The following is a 16,281-nucleotide window of genomic DNA, read 5'->3' as shown; positions in this document are numbered from 1 at the left end:
ACAGCCACACTATTGATACTGTGTTAACCGCTTCTTTTTTGGTGTTTTAAAATGTTTCATCAAATGCTGCTTTCTTCCCTTCTTTTGTTTGTAGCACTTTTGGCTTTTGGAGTAGCCAATAAAGTGAAAAGGCAGTTACAAGAAATGATACGAAAGGCAGCAATGTTTGAACAGTTTCAATTATTTGCTTGAAGTAAAGTAGACTAATCTAAAAAGGCAGAGAGCAGTAACAGAAAACTCACTGTACTCGGTCCCTTTGAATTTAGTTGATTTTTTTCTTTAAAAGAAAAGAAAATGGATCATTTACAGTCCACAGTTAATAGGGAGTAAATGTAGCCCTATTCTGCTGGTCTGTCTACTGTTAATACATACGGTACATTGAACAACAAATTGATATACTGTTTATTTAATTTAAGTTGGCTATAATGTTCTTTTATAATAATGTATCAAATGACACTGTGAAAGGGATCCCTTGTAGCACAGAACTGACATATCACACAGGGAACATCGTGGAGCATTTAGCAGCTAAAGAGCCAAATATTTCTCTCAGGATTTGGCAGAAACCAAAAGAGCTAAAAGACAGTATTGAACGAACAAGAGTGTTAGTCGAGAATATTGGATGTTAATTCATCACACAGCCTTATTTGATTTCATATTAGGTCAATTGACATGGATCCCAATGCAGTCAAAATTTAAGATACTGCGGATACTGTTGCCCTGCTAAGCTTGGTAACTTTTAGCTTTTAGTAGGAGTTTAAGTAATGATAGCATTTAGCTAATGTCAATGACCTTCTCACCAGCTAGCTTTCACTTGGTGCAGCTCTCCTGTCTAGTTGTCTGTCTCCCTGTGACAGTTTTCTTTTATGCCTCCACGCCGACAACAACCTTTGCTGGAGGCCTTATGTCAGGGTGACCAGACGTTCCGGGTTTCTGAGGACAGTCCCTGTTTTCAGTGACCTGTCCCTGGCCTTCACTGTGACTGAAAGTTCCATAAATGGAATAAAGGAAAAAATAATAAAATGTTGACCAAACGACACGCACATCCTACTACTCGCACAGACTAAAGCCGGCCAGAACAAGGCCGCCAGCCCAGAGTTCAGAGCAGAATGAAATACAGCAATGGAATTCCATTAAGAGGGTCTATACCTTTTTAAATGGAATTCAATTGCTAGGCAACAGCCTTGTTCCTTGTTTACTTCCTGTCAGCTAATGTCGTTCACATTCACTGCAACTTGGACTCAAGGATGAACTTGAGATTTTGGAGGTCGAGGTTTTCGGGCAACACTCAAGAATTCCTACGAAAGTGCTGACAATATTTCACACAAATGTCTGATAGGATAAAATAATGAAGTGATGACATTTAATGTCCAATAGGTCAACTTCACTGTGCCATCATAAGGTTTCTGTCCATTACTCAACTCCATAACTTAGGAACAGAAGCGGAAACATTTGGTCAGATACTAAATTGGTGACAGTAATCTTCCAACTGTGCGGATTGTAGAGATCTTCTGTCTGAAGCATCCACGTTTCACCAAAAATACACTTATTACTTTTTTATTGAATTCCTTCAATGTCTTCACTACATAGTTTATGTACATAGTCTGGACAGTTTGGATTTAAACTGCAACTTGGACTTGGAGTCATACCACCACAGAGCAGTTGTTTTAGTTTCACAAAATTATACATTATATAGCCTCATATTATATTATCTGGTAAAACAGATGATAAATCAGATTCCTGTTGTAACTCAATATTGACCAAATACTGCATGTAGTTACAGCATTTATGTGTGTCTATGACAGTGCCTGTCCTTTCTTCTCTCTCACTCTGTTAAGAAAACTGTTGGACTTGTAAAATGCACTAGCATGCATCTGGCCTAGATGACCCTTCATTACCTCAAGAGTACATGATGAGTCAAAATCAACAGAAGATTTATTTGCAGAATGTTCTCTCCTTCAGTCATATTCTGCTGCTCCCCCCGTAGAAAGCCTTTATTTAGTTCATCTCTGTGTGAGAGCAGGGCTCCGTGCCATGTGGAGAGAGGAAGGTGTGTGTGTGTGTGTGTGTGTGTGTGAGTTCGTTAGAGGGGCAGTGAGTGAGTGAGACTTTTTACCACCACTAATCCCACCTCCATTTATGTCTGTCTGTCTGTGAGGGGCTGAGGCAGCTGTTTGACTTGATGCGCTTCCCAGATGACCTCAATGTGCTTCCTCCTTGTGCTCTGCAGTCAGCAAAGGACAGAGAAAGAACTCTTACTCTCGGAAAGCTGTATTTTGAGTTTCTTGGCATTCCTCTTGTTGTTTTTGTGCAAGTGCTTGCTTACTTGTTTTCTCACTGGTAAGCTTGTTTGTGTTTAGGATTGGTACATCTAAGACTTACAGTTTTTGTCCTTCATCTTGTCCTCTCTCTCTCTCACTCTCTCTCTCTCTCTCTCTCTCACCCACCTCTATCCCATGCCACTCTACTTCTCCCTGTCGCCTCCAGTCGTCAGAACCAGTTAAAGGATCAGGCACAGCAGGCTCTGGTGTCCCCGGGTCAGCTCCCAGAGGAGGCAGAGTGCCTCACAGTGCCCAAGTACAAGAGAGACCTTGTTCAGAAGCTCAAGATCCTCCGCCAGGAACTGTCCCAGCAGCAGCCTCAGGCTGGCCACTGCCGCATTGAGGTGTCCCGTGAGGAGATCTTCGAGGTAAGGATGGAAAAGAAACAAGCTCAGTCATGTCACCGTATCATCCGAAGCTCACAAGGGGGGACATGATTTAGACCAGAGGGATATTCAGTCGTCACAGCCAGAGCATGCGCGAAACTAATTATAAATCATGACAAAATGTTAGAAAAGCATGGAAATTATTTAACATTTCCTCGCTGCAAAACCAGTTGCCCTAATGTTTTATTTTATAAATCTACATTTGCCACCGTCAGCAATATATATAATATAATACAGTACAATAGCAATTCTGTCCCCCAATTTACAAACAATGCCAGTGCACTTATACCCTCAAAATATCTTGTTTTGTTGTATCTGCAGATCTGCTTCTAATGCAATAATATAATAATACAATAATGTACACATGTCAAAGATGCCCTGAAGGTTTTTCTTTTCTACTCCCAAAAAGTTCATTGTCCGTAGCAGTTTGACCGTGACAATGGTTTCTCTCACACACAGTTATCTGGGATGTGCAAAGATACTGTGTTTAAAATCTGAAGCAGACCTCTTGTTTAAGAGGAGGAGGAATAAGTTTTCTCAGCTGGGGAAGTTTTTTTTAATGCATCTTGGAGGCACAGCGCCTTCATCAGAGCAACAACACCTGCAACAGACTGCATGACTCTCATAAAATATGCACTGGAATGTGCTGGAACAGCCACGTCTGTTAATCTGAACGAAGACATTTTTGTTGGCTGATCTCAACGTTGGGGGGGGGGGGGGGGGGTGCAGAGGACGTCTTGAGGTTAAGACATAACTGGATAGCGTCTCAGACCAGCTGAAGCATTACATTATGACTGAACAGGCAAGTGTTAGCTGGAGGGCTGTCAGACCTGTCTTTATGTGTACTTTTCGGTGTAGATAAGACATTCCCATTTCTCCCACAGCACCTCTGTGTTGTCTGCTGTTTCTGCAGGGCATAGAGGAGCCTGGCTGTGTTATTATAGTCTTATGGCTGTGTTTATTATAACTGCCCCTAATCCACTTTAAATGAACCCTCCCCCTGACGCTGTGAGCTGTCTGCACGTGGGATGAACACTCATTAAGGCGGAGAGAGCTCAGCCTCAGAGAACCCATTTGAAAATACCTCTGTAACTTAGGATAGAAACTGATAAGATCTTATTGATACCAATACCAGTATCAAATCTGCTCAGCACTCTGTTTCTTAATTGATTCTTGAGCAAATTTTCATTTTTCTGCACAGTCTTTGTCAGAAAAATCCAGTTTTCCTGGAGACAGTTAGGGCTCCAACTACAGATTAATTTCATTGTTGATAAATCTGTCGATTAGTTGTTGGGCCTATAAAGAGTCATCCTCAACTCAAATATATTCAGTTTACTTTCGAAGAGAAGGAAAGGAAGCAGAAAATATTCACCTCTAAGGAGCTGGAATCAGAATTTTGACTTATTTTTCTTTTCAAAAAAATTGTGCAAAATGATCGTTTTTCAAATATATTTGCAGATTCATTTAGTAGTTAAGAACTAATCAGTGATAAATTGATAAAGGGCTTCTCTTTAAGTCATTCTCCACCGAGGACCCCTCTGCAGCATCAGCAGCTAGCAGTGCAAACACAGTAAACAGCTGTCTAACTGATGATGTCACTGTCTTTGACGAGGCATGTCTATTTTTTTGCGTCTGTTTTCTAGGAGTCGTATCGCCAGGTGATGAAGATGAGGCCGAAGGACCTGTGGAAAAGGCTCATGGTGAAGTTCAGAGGAGAGGAGGGGCTCGACTATGGAGGAGTGGCCAGGTAAGAAGTCAAAAGCAAGAAGGGCATGGTTCATGGAACATACAGACTTTGTTTTCTGTACATACTGTCACTTGTTTATACAGCAGTCTGCCCCCCTAGTGGAGGAGCCAAAGAGCACAACTCACTCACAATCATTTTGTCTGCTTTTGTTTCATTTCTGACAAGTTTAGTAAGGCATGTTCTGAACTCAGAGATAGCAAGTTATATCCTCTGTATTGGAAGTCTTTTTACTCCCCTTCGATCTCCTGGCTGACCTCGGTATGCTGCTGTGTGCAGGGAGTGGCTCTATCTGCTGTCTCATGAGATGCTGAACCCGTACTACGGTCTGTTCCAGTACTCCCGGGATGACATCTACACACTGCAGATAAACCCAGACTCTGCAGTCAACCCTTGTAAGTCACAGTCATTGCTGACAACACAACAAAACTCAAATTGTATTGCAATGGTAATTGACATCCTGACTCAAAAATGATATGCCGTTTCAATTTCAAATTTGCCCAAAGCATCAAATCCCAAATAAATCAAATATTTGAATAATACACAAAATAGTTCCTTCACTTACTCACTCTCTTTTCCCTTTATAGTTGTTTATTAAATAGTGAACTATATAGGGAAGCAGTTCACAAAGCACAAGTGCCATTTTAGTTATTAAATATTAAAAATATTTTTAATGGGTTATTTCATCCATCCTATTTCTGCAACTTAAAAGGCACCAGGTCGTGTTGATTGATTTAATTCTATTTCTAGGAGTTATTGTTACATACAGCACTGACAAAAATGTGACATGAATTTCAATGAATTACATGAACTTGAACTCATTTCTACTGGATTTCAACATACTTGCATTCTACGTGGCATAAACCAATTTTTCACTTAACCTGGCAAAGACCATATTCCAGTTGCTGCTGTGCATGTAAACGCATCATGGTGTCTTATCTTACACAACTCCCTCTCCCTTTCTTCCTCTCTCTCTCTCTCTCGCTTCTCTCTCTCTCTCTCTCTCTCTCTCTCTCTCTCTCTCTCTCTCTCTCTCTCTCTCTCTCTCTCTCTCTCTCTCTTTCTCTCTCTCTTCTCTCTCTCTCTCTCTCTCTGTCTTTGGTGTGTTTAGGTTGTAGAAAGTCTGATTTACAAATACAAAACACTGCAATGGTTCAACCAGACTGACAACTGAAAGGGCAACAATTGAATAAAAAGGGAGAAATCATGAATTGGAAAAAAATTTATATATAGCTTAGCTTTAAAATGTATTCCGATTTAAACGGGAAGAGGTTCCTGTTTCAATGTCAAGATGGTTGAACTTACTATGGACTGACGGATCACAGTTTAAACCTCTTCAATCTAACCAACTTTACACAATCTGTTCTGCTGGTAACTCACCACTGTGTCTTCATTTGGAACTAAAGCTGTTTTGTCTCCCCCCCCAGGAGCACTTGTCATACTTTCACTTTGTGGGCCGTATCATGGGGATGGCAGTGTTCCATGGCCACTACATAGACGGAGGCTTTACTCTGCCCTTCTACAAGCAGCTGCTGGGTAAACCCATCACTCTGGATGACATGGAGTCTGTTGACCCTGACCTGCACAACAGCCTCGTGTGGATCCTGTACGTACATGACACGTTTTTACAGAGATCAATAACAGTATTGACTTTTCTGTGCAAATGGATCATGAATTACAACACATCGAACAAAGTGTTCTGTATTCCTGTTCACAATCTGAATGTGCTGTGTCTTCTTGCAAAGAACAATATGCAATTTTTTTAGTTATTAGTATTTATTAGTGTAAATTTAATATGAAAAACAGTACTTTGATTACAGCGCCCCCTGGGGTTTTTAAATAAATCTTACATAAGTGGTCCCTAAGCACATGTTTTCAGACCATGGCTGTGGTTGAATAGTGTTTTTTTTTCTCTCTCTCGCTTAGGAAGGTTTCTTACTGAGTGGAATAACGTGGAAGTGTATAAGTGACAGCCATGATAAGAGCTCTTTAAATGATAAGGAAAGGTGCTTCAAGGCTTCCTTTCTTATCTCCTGTAGCATAGGATACACCGGACCGTCCTTTTCCAGGAGAGGACAAATCCTCGTGGCTGCATTTAAAGTTTCCATTCAGCAGCTCATGACAAAGGATATGCCTGCTATATTTTTCATAAATGTAACAGTTATTTTCACACCATCGTTCTAATTTGGATTCACATGGATAAATATGAGTGGACAGGAGGGTGAACGCGAGAACCCATTCTCAATTTGACAACAATGACAACAAGCCTGTTTACCTTTTTTATTCCAACCTTTGTAATGAAGTAATATTGTTCACCGGGTTGTCCACGTTTATATAGCCTGCATGAAACCATTTAAATAACATCCGATGCGCCAAGTGTAAGTGCAGTGAGATTCTCTGAGTACCGCAGTTGTCTTTTAGAAAGATGGATGGATGTACTCTATTGATCCCAAATTGGGAAATTCTTTGGTCACAGCAGCAGAAACAGTAGACATGTATACATAGAGGATAATATACTGTATATAATCAAAAGGAGGAAAAAACACAACAAATAATAATAAATAAATAAAATAGCTCAGTACAATAGCATAGCAAACTCTATAAATGTAAGGTATACAGTACATCTACAGAATTACTATTATAAGAAATGACTATACTCTGACTATACTGAACTAACACTTCTAAAAATATATACAGATAATATATTATATACTGTATATTTAACAAATACGGAGGGGTGGAAATATAAATATGTGTAAAATCACTATGTGCAACATGCACATAGTGATTTTGAATGAGCAGAATCAGAGTGGGGTGGTTCAGACAGAAACTATAGATGAGATTTCTGATATTATCTTCCAGACAGAGGTGAGGTTTTAGAGAGAGTTATGGCTTTGGGCCGGAAAGATTTCCTGTAGCAGTCCTTGTACCAGCTTTGTGTCTGTCCAGTAGGTGGTGAAGAGGGTGGTCAGGGTTGTCCATAATGGATAACAGTTTGTTCAGTGTTCTCCTCTTAACCACAACTCCAAATGTGTTTGGTTTGCAGCCGATGACGGAGCCAGCCTTCTTAATCAGTTCAGCTCCTCCAGCAGGAAACAGCAAAGTACAGTGCACTGACTTTAGACTGAAAGAAGATCATCTTGCTGCACATGTTGAAAGATCTCAGCTTCCTCAGGAAATAGTTTGCTCATCCCCTTCTTATCTAATGTTTCCACGTTTCCTTTACCTCTATGGGAAACAGACAAGCGTTTCGAAAAATACATAGGACAATTTTTTTTGACTGTTATACCGCAGCTTCACTGTACGTCTGGTTTCACTAACCAGCACACATACAGCAAAAGCTTTCTTACCAGGGTTTATTAGAATGACATGCACTTTTTACTTTTTACCAACAGTGTGCAAAAGTCTGTTGTTGTCCCCAAAAAGTCATTCAATGTCTCTCCATTTTCAGGGACAATGATATCACAGGTGTGCTGGACCACACCTTCTGCGTCGAACACAATGCCTATGGAGAGATCATCCAACATGAGCTCAAGCCCAACGGTAAGAGCATCCCTGTCACCCAGGACACCAAGAAAGAATATGTACGGCTCTACGTCAACTGGCGTTTTCTGCGAGGCATCGAGGCCCAATTCCTGGCTCTGCAGAAGGGCTTCAATGAGGTCATCCCCCAACACCTGCTTAAGGCCTTCGATGAGAAGGAGCTAGAGGTACTTTCATTCATTTCCCATTATCAAATCATCCAGATAGATAAAGTGATGCAAGTACGACTTATTGAAATGATTTCACACTGTTAAAAAAACATCTGCTTCTTCCCTCGACCTGTAGCTGATTGTATGTGGTCTGGGTAAAATCGACATCAACGACTGGAAGTCTAACACGCGGCTCAAACACTGCACTTCAGACAGCAACTCTGTCAAATGGTTTTGGAAAGCTGTAGAGTCCTTTGATGAGGAGCGCAGAGCCCGGCTGCTGCAGTTTGTCACCGGCTCATCCAGAGTTCCCCTGCAAGGATTCAAGGCCCTCCAAGGTAATGACACCCAGCATGAAACCTGTGCATGCTTAATGTGTTGTTATGCAAATGTCTGTATTGTTCTGCAAGAAAGTCCCATGTGTGAAACCACTCCTGAAGCAGCTTGGTGAGAATGGCCTCTCTTTGTGAGATCAGCCAGGGTCATGCAGTTGAAAGGAGAACCAAATGAATGTTAATGCGATGTCCGATACATAATGTACATAGGTGTGGTAGTGCAGTCTTCACTGTTATTTGTTGTGTGTTCTACATTCACGGGCTCAGGGTGCGTCCACATGATTGAAAACAACCTTTTTTTTCCTCCATCGTTCTTAAAAAGCTTTCCATCCACACAGAAATATCTGCTGTCTATCTAAATGTCACACGAAACCAGTGAAACCCGCTAAAAACGCTGTAGTACACATGCCAGGCCTGGATGTGGCGCTGTAACTGCCACAGAAATACACCAACAAGGAGAAGAACAACGGGAGAGACGCTGTTGTATAGAATCGTAATACAAACACCAGAGAATTTATTGCCAAATCTGGCAACTTCCCAAACCCTTCTCTATCCTAGAGAGAAATCTGTCGACTGTTTCTGGTGTTAGTGGAGACTTTTGTGGAGACTTGAGTAGCGGGTGCTGCTGTGAGCCCTTCCCCATCCCAAAGCACTCACAGGCGGGCACGGTCTTGCTACTTTTTTTAGGCCAAATGCTCAATTTGATTTTCTTTGAAACACAAGCTGCATGTGTATCGCCACAAAAGTAAACACATATTTAAAACAGTCAATTCTGACATCTCTTACCTAACTTTATCACAGCATTTCCTTTAAATATTTATAGGCGTATTTTTTGTGTTCTGTCTACTTATCCATCTTCAATTAACTATTTTCACATATTTTAAACAGCCAGCTCATTTCCCTGCAGGGAGGACTAAGCCTGCGTCCATGGGTGCAGATCCTGGGGGGACAGGGGGGACATGTCTCCCCAATTTCTGAAAAACATGAATTGCCCCCCCCCCCATAAAAATACCCTAAATTATTCAAAATTGAACAAATTTCAGACTTCACATTTTTCTTCACATCTAAAAAGAAATGATTGAAATGGTGGAAAAAATAATGTTCCACCTCTGCTCTGCTCCACTTTAACACAAACGAACGATAGTTTCTTACACAGACACTGAAGATCAGCAGGCTTTTAAAAAAGGGCTTCATATTTTCATATTCAACCATATCAGTTGATCATGCATTAAATAGTCCCATACACTGGGAGTCAAGGAAGAGAGTGAGTAGATGTTACATGTCTGAGACCCTTAAAATGATGATTTACTAATATTACTAATATAGAAACAGTGAAGTAAGCAGTGATCAATGTTGGCTGTTTAGGACAAATGAACAAGAAAGGTAAGAACAGTCAATGATTCCATGTGCAGTACTTTTTTCATGATATGGTGAGCCTCTACCAAGTTGGGATTTATTGTTTCATGGTATGAGTGGCATACAGGCAAAAAACAAACACTTTTGTGTCCCTCTCCAATCCTGACGTCAGATCTTCATCCCTGCCTGCCAGCAGCATGCAAAGGACGGCTTTCATCATCAATAATGCATCTTGTCAGTAGCCCCTTTCACACAGCCTGTTCGTTGTTGTGCTTGTTTCTTTACACCAGAATGGCCATCAGTGGAGGTAGTCATAGAGCTGCAACAGCACCAAGCTGAAGTCTGTGTGAAAGGGAAAGCTTGCAGAGCGGAAAGACACAGTAGTGATGACAAGTTGACCCACAGAAGGGTCAAGAAATTGGAAAACAGAATTCAGATTAGCCAAAGTTATTAATAACTTACAGAAACATTGCGTGCAATAGTCCACCTCCTCTTCTCTCTCTCTCTCTCTCTCTCTCTCTCTCTCTCTCTCTCTCTCTCTCTCTCTCTCTCTCTCTCTCTCTCTCTCTCTCTCTCTCTCTCTCTCTCTCTCTCTCTCTCTCTCTCTCTCTCTCTCTCTCTCTCTCTCTCTCTCTCTCTCTCTCTCTCTCTCTCTCTCTCTCTCTCTCTCTCTCACATACATGCAGCTACCTCATTGCGGTGCTGTTGCAGAATCTCTATGTGAAAAGGGCTATAGGCCTGTTACTGACGGCACAGGAGCGTTTGATGGATTTCTTCTGACAAATGCCATTATTCGCATGATTTTTTTTTCTTCCTCTGGGTTTGAAGTTTCATTTGTAAACAGAACTGATTGGCGACCAGAGTTGGCCCGCGGGCCGCCATTTGAACAGCCCTGATGCAGGGAGTGTGTTTTGGATTCTTTGCTTGTCTGTGTCTCAGGGTTCCTCCGACCCGAGATGAACCCTGAGTGTGCGTGTGGTGCAGCGGTTCAGTGGGTCCATCCTGGCAGGCAGTGCTGCCCAGAGACAGAGCACCCAGGCATGAGGAGTACACCATAATCCACAAGCAGACAGCGCCCTTACACACCTTATATAACACAGCCTCCCTTTCTTGGTCAAAACATTAAAAAGCTGAACACGTGACAGTTAAGGGACAAAGTCCACTCAGTTTGTGTTGTTGGTATCTAAATGTTGTACAGTACAACTGTACATATTGTTGGATCCTTCTCAGAAGCATCTGAACATTTAATGGAATAATAAGTAATGAGTCTATCACTGATTGATTTTGTTTCTTTATCGTTTGGTTGTAGTTGAAAAACAACCATCAGCATGTAGGTCAACTGAAAAAAGATGTGTTACAAATGACACAACTCAGTCTAGATTCCTTCTGAAGCAGCTTATACCTGCTGTTTTTGTCTCTTATGGAATCAAATGAGGGCCATATTGATTATCATTTATGAGCAACTGAAAATCCTAATTTAACCATGACTGAATAAACTGAATTTAATGTCTACATTTAGAGTAGATACCACTGTAATGTTTTACTTAGATAACAATATGTCTGAATTGATGTTGTTTAAATTCAGTGGAAAATTCAGGGCCTCTGCGAATCAACTTTTCATTTTTGGGGATGGGACAGAGGTCGGATCGACTTCTCTCACCAAAAGCGCACCAAGTAGCAGTCAAATGCAGATGTCTCCTGTGTTCCAGACTTGTGTGATCATCCTTCCTAACCTGGATTTTTAGGGTGGAGTTTTTGCATATGAATGAATATTTGATTGTTGTAAGGTCATTTACGTGGCCCAGCCCTCATAGGCTTATTCAGACACATTGATACACAATAAACCAAACATTTTGGCACAACAAGTTAGTATGAACCAAACATACACATTAGCCAAACATAAACATTGCACAAATACTGTTGTTATCCCGAAAAAGATACAAACCGAGTCCCTTGAGCACAATACATAAGGGTCCCCATGTGTCCTGGAACACCTTCGCTCAGATTGCCTTTGTAAACATAGGTGTGTATTTAGTTTGAAACTCAACTGTTGGTAGGATCGTCTGCACAGTGTATCACTTCAAAGCAGCTTTACCAGGAGGCTCCTTTTTCTTTTTTCAGCTCCCATGTCAGTCAATCTGTAGAGTGGACGCGCAACAATCTTTTCGGTGTCAAGTCTCTATTTTACCGGAGCTGCGAGGAGAATTATCAGAGGAGTTTGGGCTTAAATGTGTCAATACAAGACCTACCGATAGATTATACGACCATTTAAAGAGCAAGTGCTGTCCTGTATTTTCCAGAAAAACTCCTGGACAGATCCTGGAAAATGATCTCTTGAAAGGAGTGGAAACCCTGAAGTCTAAACAGGACTAAGCAGCTGTCCATTTAAGACAGAATCTGAGGAATTGATCTATCATATGTTACTTTTCTCCTCCTCTGAATCTAGATCCAACAATGACCAACTGTATCTGAACAACTTGAAAACAATTTTGAATTCTGGGACCTGGAAATATGAAAGGTGTGTGAAGGTCCATTTGTACTGAACTCGTTGTGTTTATACAGGAGCTGCTGGCCCACGGCTCTTTACCATCCACCAGATTGATGCCAGTACCAACAACCTGCCCAAAGCCCACACATGGTGAGACATTGTCAAAGTTGTAACCTTTCCAAAGTGTGTGTACTGCAGCAGTGCAGTCATTCATAAACGTTTTCTAAAATCTGTTCTCCCCTCCTGTTTTCCCAGTTTCAACCGGATTGACATTCCTCCCTACGAGCACTATGACAAACTGTACGACAAGTTGCTCACTGCCATCGAGGAGACGTGCGGCTTTGCTGTAGAGTGAGTCATTGACGCGGGCAGAGCTCAGCAACAACCAGAAGCAACATGGTTTGGCCATGATGAACCTCCCCTTTACAAATCACTCCACTCAGACGGGGGTCATCCACGGTTGCTTCACCCAGGGATGCCCATACTTCCCAGGGACATGTGGCCAAGCTACGGGAGGGTGGGCAGAAAATGTCACCGGACTCTAGGTCTTTTTAAAGCCCTCCAGTCCTCCTTTATGTCTTTTTATCTCTGAAAAGGATCTCTTCAGCTGCTAATAACTCAGACTATTTACTAACTTGTGGAACCTGAACAATTTACTGGCTCTTCCCTTTTTTCTAAGTTCATTTTAGCATTTTTAAAAAATAGACTGTATTCCATGTAGCAATGCTCCACCTCACCAAGCAGAACACACGGTCAGCCCACTCTGAAATGACATTAACAAGCCTGGTTTGTTTGCTAGAGCACAGGGTTATTCATGGTTCCCACAGCTACTTGGAAACACTACATTTGTATGCAGAGTTTGCATGACTCGTGCCTCAGAGTGATCACATTGGGGCTATCAGAAATGCAAAGGCTGGAAAACGGGATGAGAAGGCAAGACGAGAGACTGAATTAGGCAGAGCCCGACTGTTTACAACCCTCTCCAAAGACGACAGCAGCAGGGACCTCTGCTCCAGAGTCCGGAGTCGCTGCCCAACAAGTAGCGCTGCATTCCCACAAACCTATTTCCCACATTTGACAGCTAGTTTTGTTTGAAAGTGAATAAACAAATGAATAGCTTGAAATGTGTTATTTTTATATAACAGGGGAAATTGAAAACATTAACATTCTATATAATATATATAATTTATTGCTGTCATATTTCCGAAAGCCCCTATCCATTGTTTCAGAACAATAAGATCTCTAATTGTTAAGCGTTTAAACGATCGGAGACCTTTCGAGAAGACAGGAGTGATTTTCACTTAAGAACGCTGTGGTTTATTCTTGACATCCTCTCTCACACTGTTTACGAGGAGAGGCGTATCTTAAAGAGCAAAAAACCTTAAACACAATATCCTCTGAGTGCCATAATCATTTTTTTGAATGAATCAATCTTCGCTTATATTGAGTGGACCCTTTAAATTCTACTGATTTCATTCTGGAGCTACATATGACAGTGTGATGTTTCCCTACTATTACGCCTTTTTTCTCATCCAAAGTACATCATCATCTATTCTGTGCTGCCTCCACATCGTTGTTAAAAAAAATAAGAACCTCTACTACCTTATAGCCGCGTGGTGCTAAATAGCATTAATGTTAGTCTTATATTGGCAACCTTACTCATTGACATACTACTGCTTAAAGTGCACACTACACTACTCATGCTCATACCTGTCTGTGGCCACAAAACCTTTCCAAGTCATCAAGAGCTGTAGCTAGCCACATTCTCAGGAGATGTCACATGTAGTTTGTAACGTCCTTTGATTTGACGACTGAAGAGAAACTGATCCCTTGTCTCGATTTCTTGAATGTTAAGGGGTTAAAAAGTCCTCTTGTTTAAATAGTTTTGCCCACAGCTGACCATTAACCCACAGTAACCGTTGCATGTGTACATATGTGCTTTTGGTTGAAAGGGATCTGAATGCGATGAATCCTGTTTTAGCCTGCTACACAGTCCTGTTGGTGACGTGGGTTTTTTTTTTTTTCCAGAGAAAGAGGGATTGTTTTCTACGACTCAAAAATGAAATCCTTGAATGTTTTCAAAAGATGCTGCCTGTCTAGCAATCTCCATGACCGTGGACTGTTCTTAAACATGTGCATACACACACACACAAAAAAAAAGAACTGAACTGTTCATTGTCATTCTTCTACGTGGACAAGTGTATGCAAAGTGAAGTGTCCTCAGATGGTGCTTTGTACAGTAATAAGATATTGTTCATATATGTGGATCAAACAACCTGTAATTTATCTTTAACTTAAGTAGAGAAATGAAAAGAGGAATTGCACACAAACAGAAAGAAGAGGTCTCATGTGTATTTAATGGTGACTTCTCTACCAGACATTCATCCGCCTTTAAGTCCAGTGCACAAGCTGATGGCCCGACTGTGTGCTCCTACACTAAACTGCTCAGCATTGCCCCGCAGCTGCCTCTCATTGAAGAACTTTTTATTACACAAGTCAAAGTTGAGAGATGCGGCTATTGTTTTTTTTTTTGTTTTTTTAATAGCATGATCCACTAGCAGGACTATATCTCTCATAGCTGACTGATGCAATTTGATGTATGTTAACACTATCATTTTGTAAGAGTATTTTATTTTTGTGTGCAATTAGTTCTAATTAAACTTGCCTTTGTCTAACAATGTAAGGCCTTGTACAAAGATATGTCCTGTCCTTTTTCCTGTTTGAATGATGTTATTCACAACAGAGGAGGGCTTTGACAAGTCCTTTTGATACAGCAATTATTTACATTAGCCAGTGTGCTACTACCAAGCCCCTATTAGATTGATCTGAGTATGTACATGTAAAGTGGGGGATGCAAAGACTTGTACTTTACATCTGAATGTCTCCCGTCCCTGACCACTGATACTCTGGATTAAAACGTCTGGCAGACGGCTCAAAGGGGGGCAGGGAAAGGAGGTGAAAGGACAATGGATAAAGCTGTTGGAAAATAGGTGTTAAGTACAAATTGTCTCGTTTTGTAGATATGCAACTGCATCATGTTACAGAGAAGAAAAGTGTCCGTAGGACTGAGAGGAGGATGGAAGGTTAGACTTCAGGACAATAATGGTTCATATTTTGAGGGTTCCCTACATTATCTGGATAAGGAATAAGTATGTCAAAGCTAAGAAAATACACATATCAAAGATACAATGTGTGTGTATTTTGTCCTAGGCAACTAGACAATGCAACAATTGCAACACACCTATGAACAATTTAGTTGTATTGTTTTCTTGCACAGCACAGCTGTACAATGATCAAAAGATCCCTATGTTATGTTTTATATTGTCGTGCTGTATCTGTGTAAGACAAAATGCCTTTTAAAAATTCAGTGGGTGAGTAAACCTTGCCCTCACTGGAAGTTTAGTCTGTTTGGTGCACCGTTTAGCTTTCATATCCAAGTTAAAAGAAGCAGTCATTCCTTTACGTTTGCTTGTACACTAATTACAACAGAAGTTAAGTGAAATTCATCACACGAGCCACAATTATTCCACTGCCAACGGTGTCCTAAACCACTGTCCGGTAGCACTCACACCAATCATCATTAAATGCTTCGAGAGGCTGGACCTGCAGCACGTCAAAGCCAGCCTCCCGCCCACCTTCGACCCAAACCAGTTTGCCTACAGAGCAAGAGGACGCCATCGCCACCACCAGGAGCTTCACAGTGCACTGGCTCACCTTGAGCACCAGAGGAGCTATGTGAGGATGCTTTTCATGGGCTTGAGCTCTGCCTTTAACACCATCATCCCAGGCAACCAAACCAGTCCCAGACTGCTAGACTAGTGGGCCTTTGTCTCTCCTCCACCCACTCAGCGCCAGCTCCCCACAAGGCTATGTTGAACCCCATTTTCTAAGTAATCGAGACTCACGACTGCACCTTTGCTCATTTCCACCATCATCAAGTTTGTGGCTTGACTCGCCTCAAG

General features: G+C 41.4%; 1 protein-coding gene across 2 annotated transcripts in view; it reads left to right on the top strand.

Moving 5' to 3' along the window:
* smurf2 (SMAD specific E3 ubiquitin protein ligase 2) overlaps nt 1-14,893 on the top strand; it is a 60,572-nt gene extending 45,679 nt beyond the window's left edge. For both annotated transcript variants that reach the window (XM_083932020.1, XM_083932019.1), the window contains exons 12-19: nt 2,485-2,686; nt 4,348-4,451; nt 4,728-4,842; nt 5,876-6,054; nt 7,900-8,158; nt 8,277-8,478; nt 12,394-12,469; nt 12,575-14,893. In XM_083932020.1, the coding sequence (XP_083788146.1) occupies nt 2,485-2,686; nt 4,348-4,451; nt 4,728-4,842; nt 5,876-6,054; nt 7,900-8,158; nt 8,277-8,478; nt 12,394-12,469; nt 12,575-12,674 (1,237 nt within the window). In that variant the 3' untranslated portion in view covers nt 12,675-14,893. The remainder of the gene's footprint in view (nt 1-2,484; nt 2,687-4,347; nt 4,452-4,727; nt 4,843-5,875; nt 6,055-7,899; nt 8,159-8,276; nt 8,479-12,393; nt 12,470-12,574) is intronic.
* Nucleotides 14,894-16,281: the final 1,388 nt, after the last annotated feature.

The sequence above is a fragment of the Echiichthys vipera genome (genome assembly GCF_963691815.1).
Source record: "Echiichthys vipera genome assembly, chromosome: 17".
Lineage (NCBI taxonomy): Eukaryota > Metazoa > Chordata > Actinopteri > Perciformes > Trachinidae > Echiichthys > Echiichthys vipera.
The sequence above is the reverse complement of the archived record's forward strand: the minus strand, read 5'-3'. Positions and strand labels throughout refer to the sequence as shown.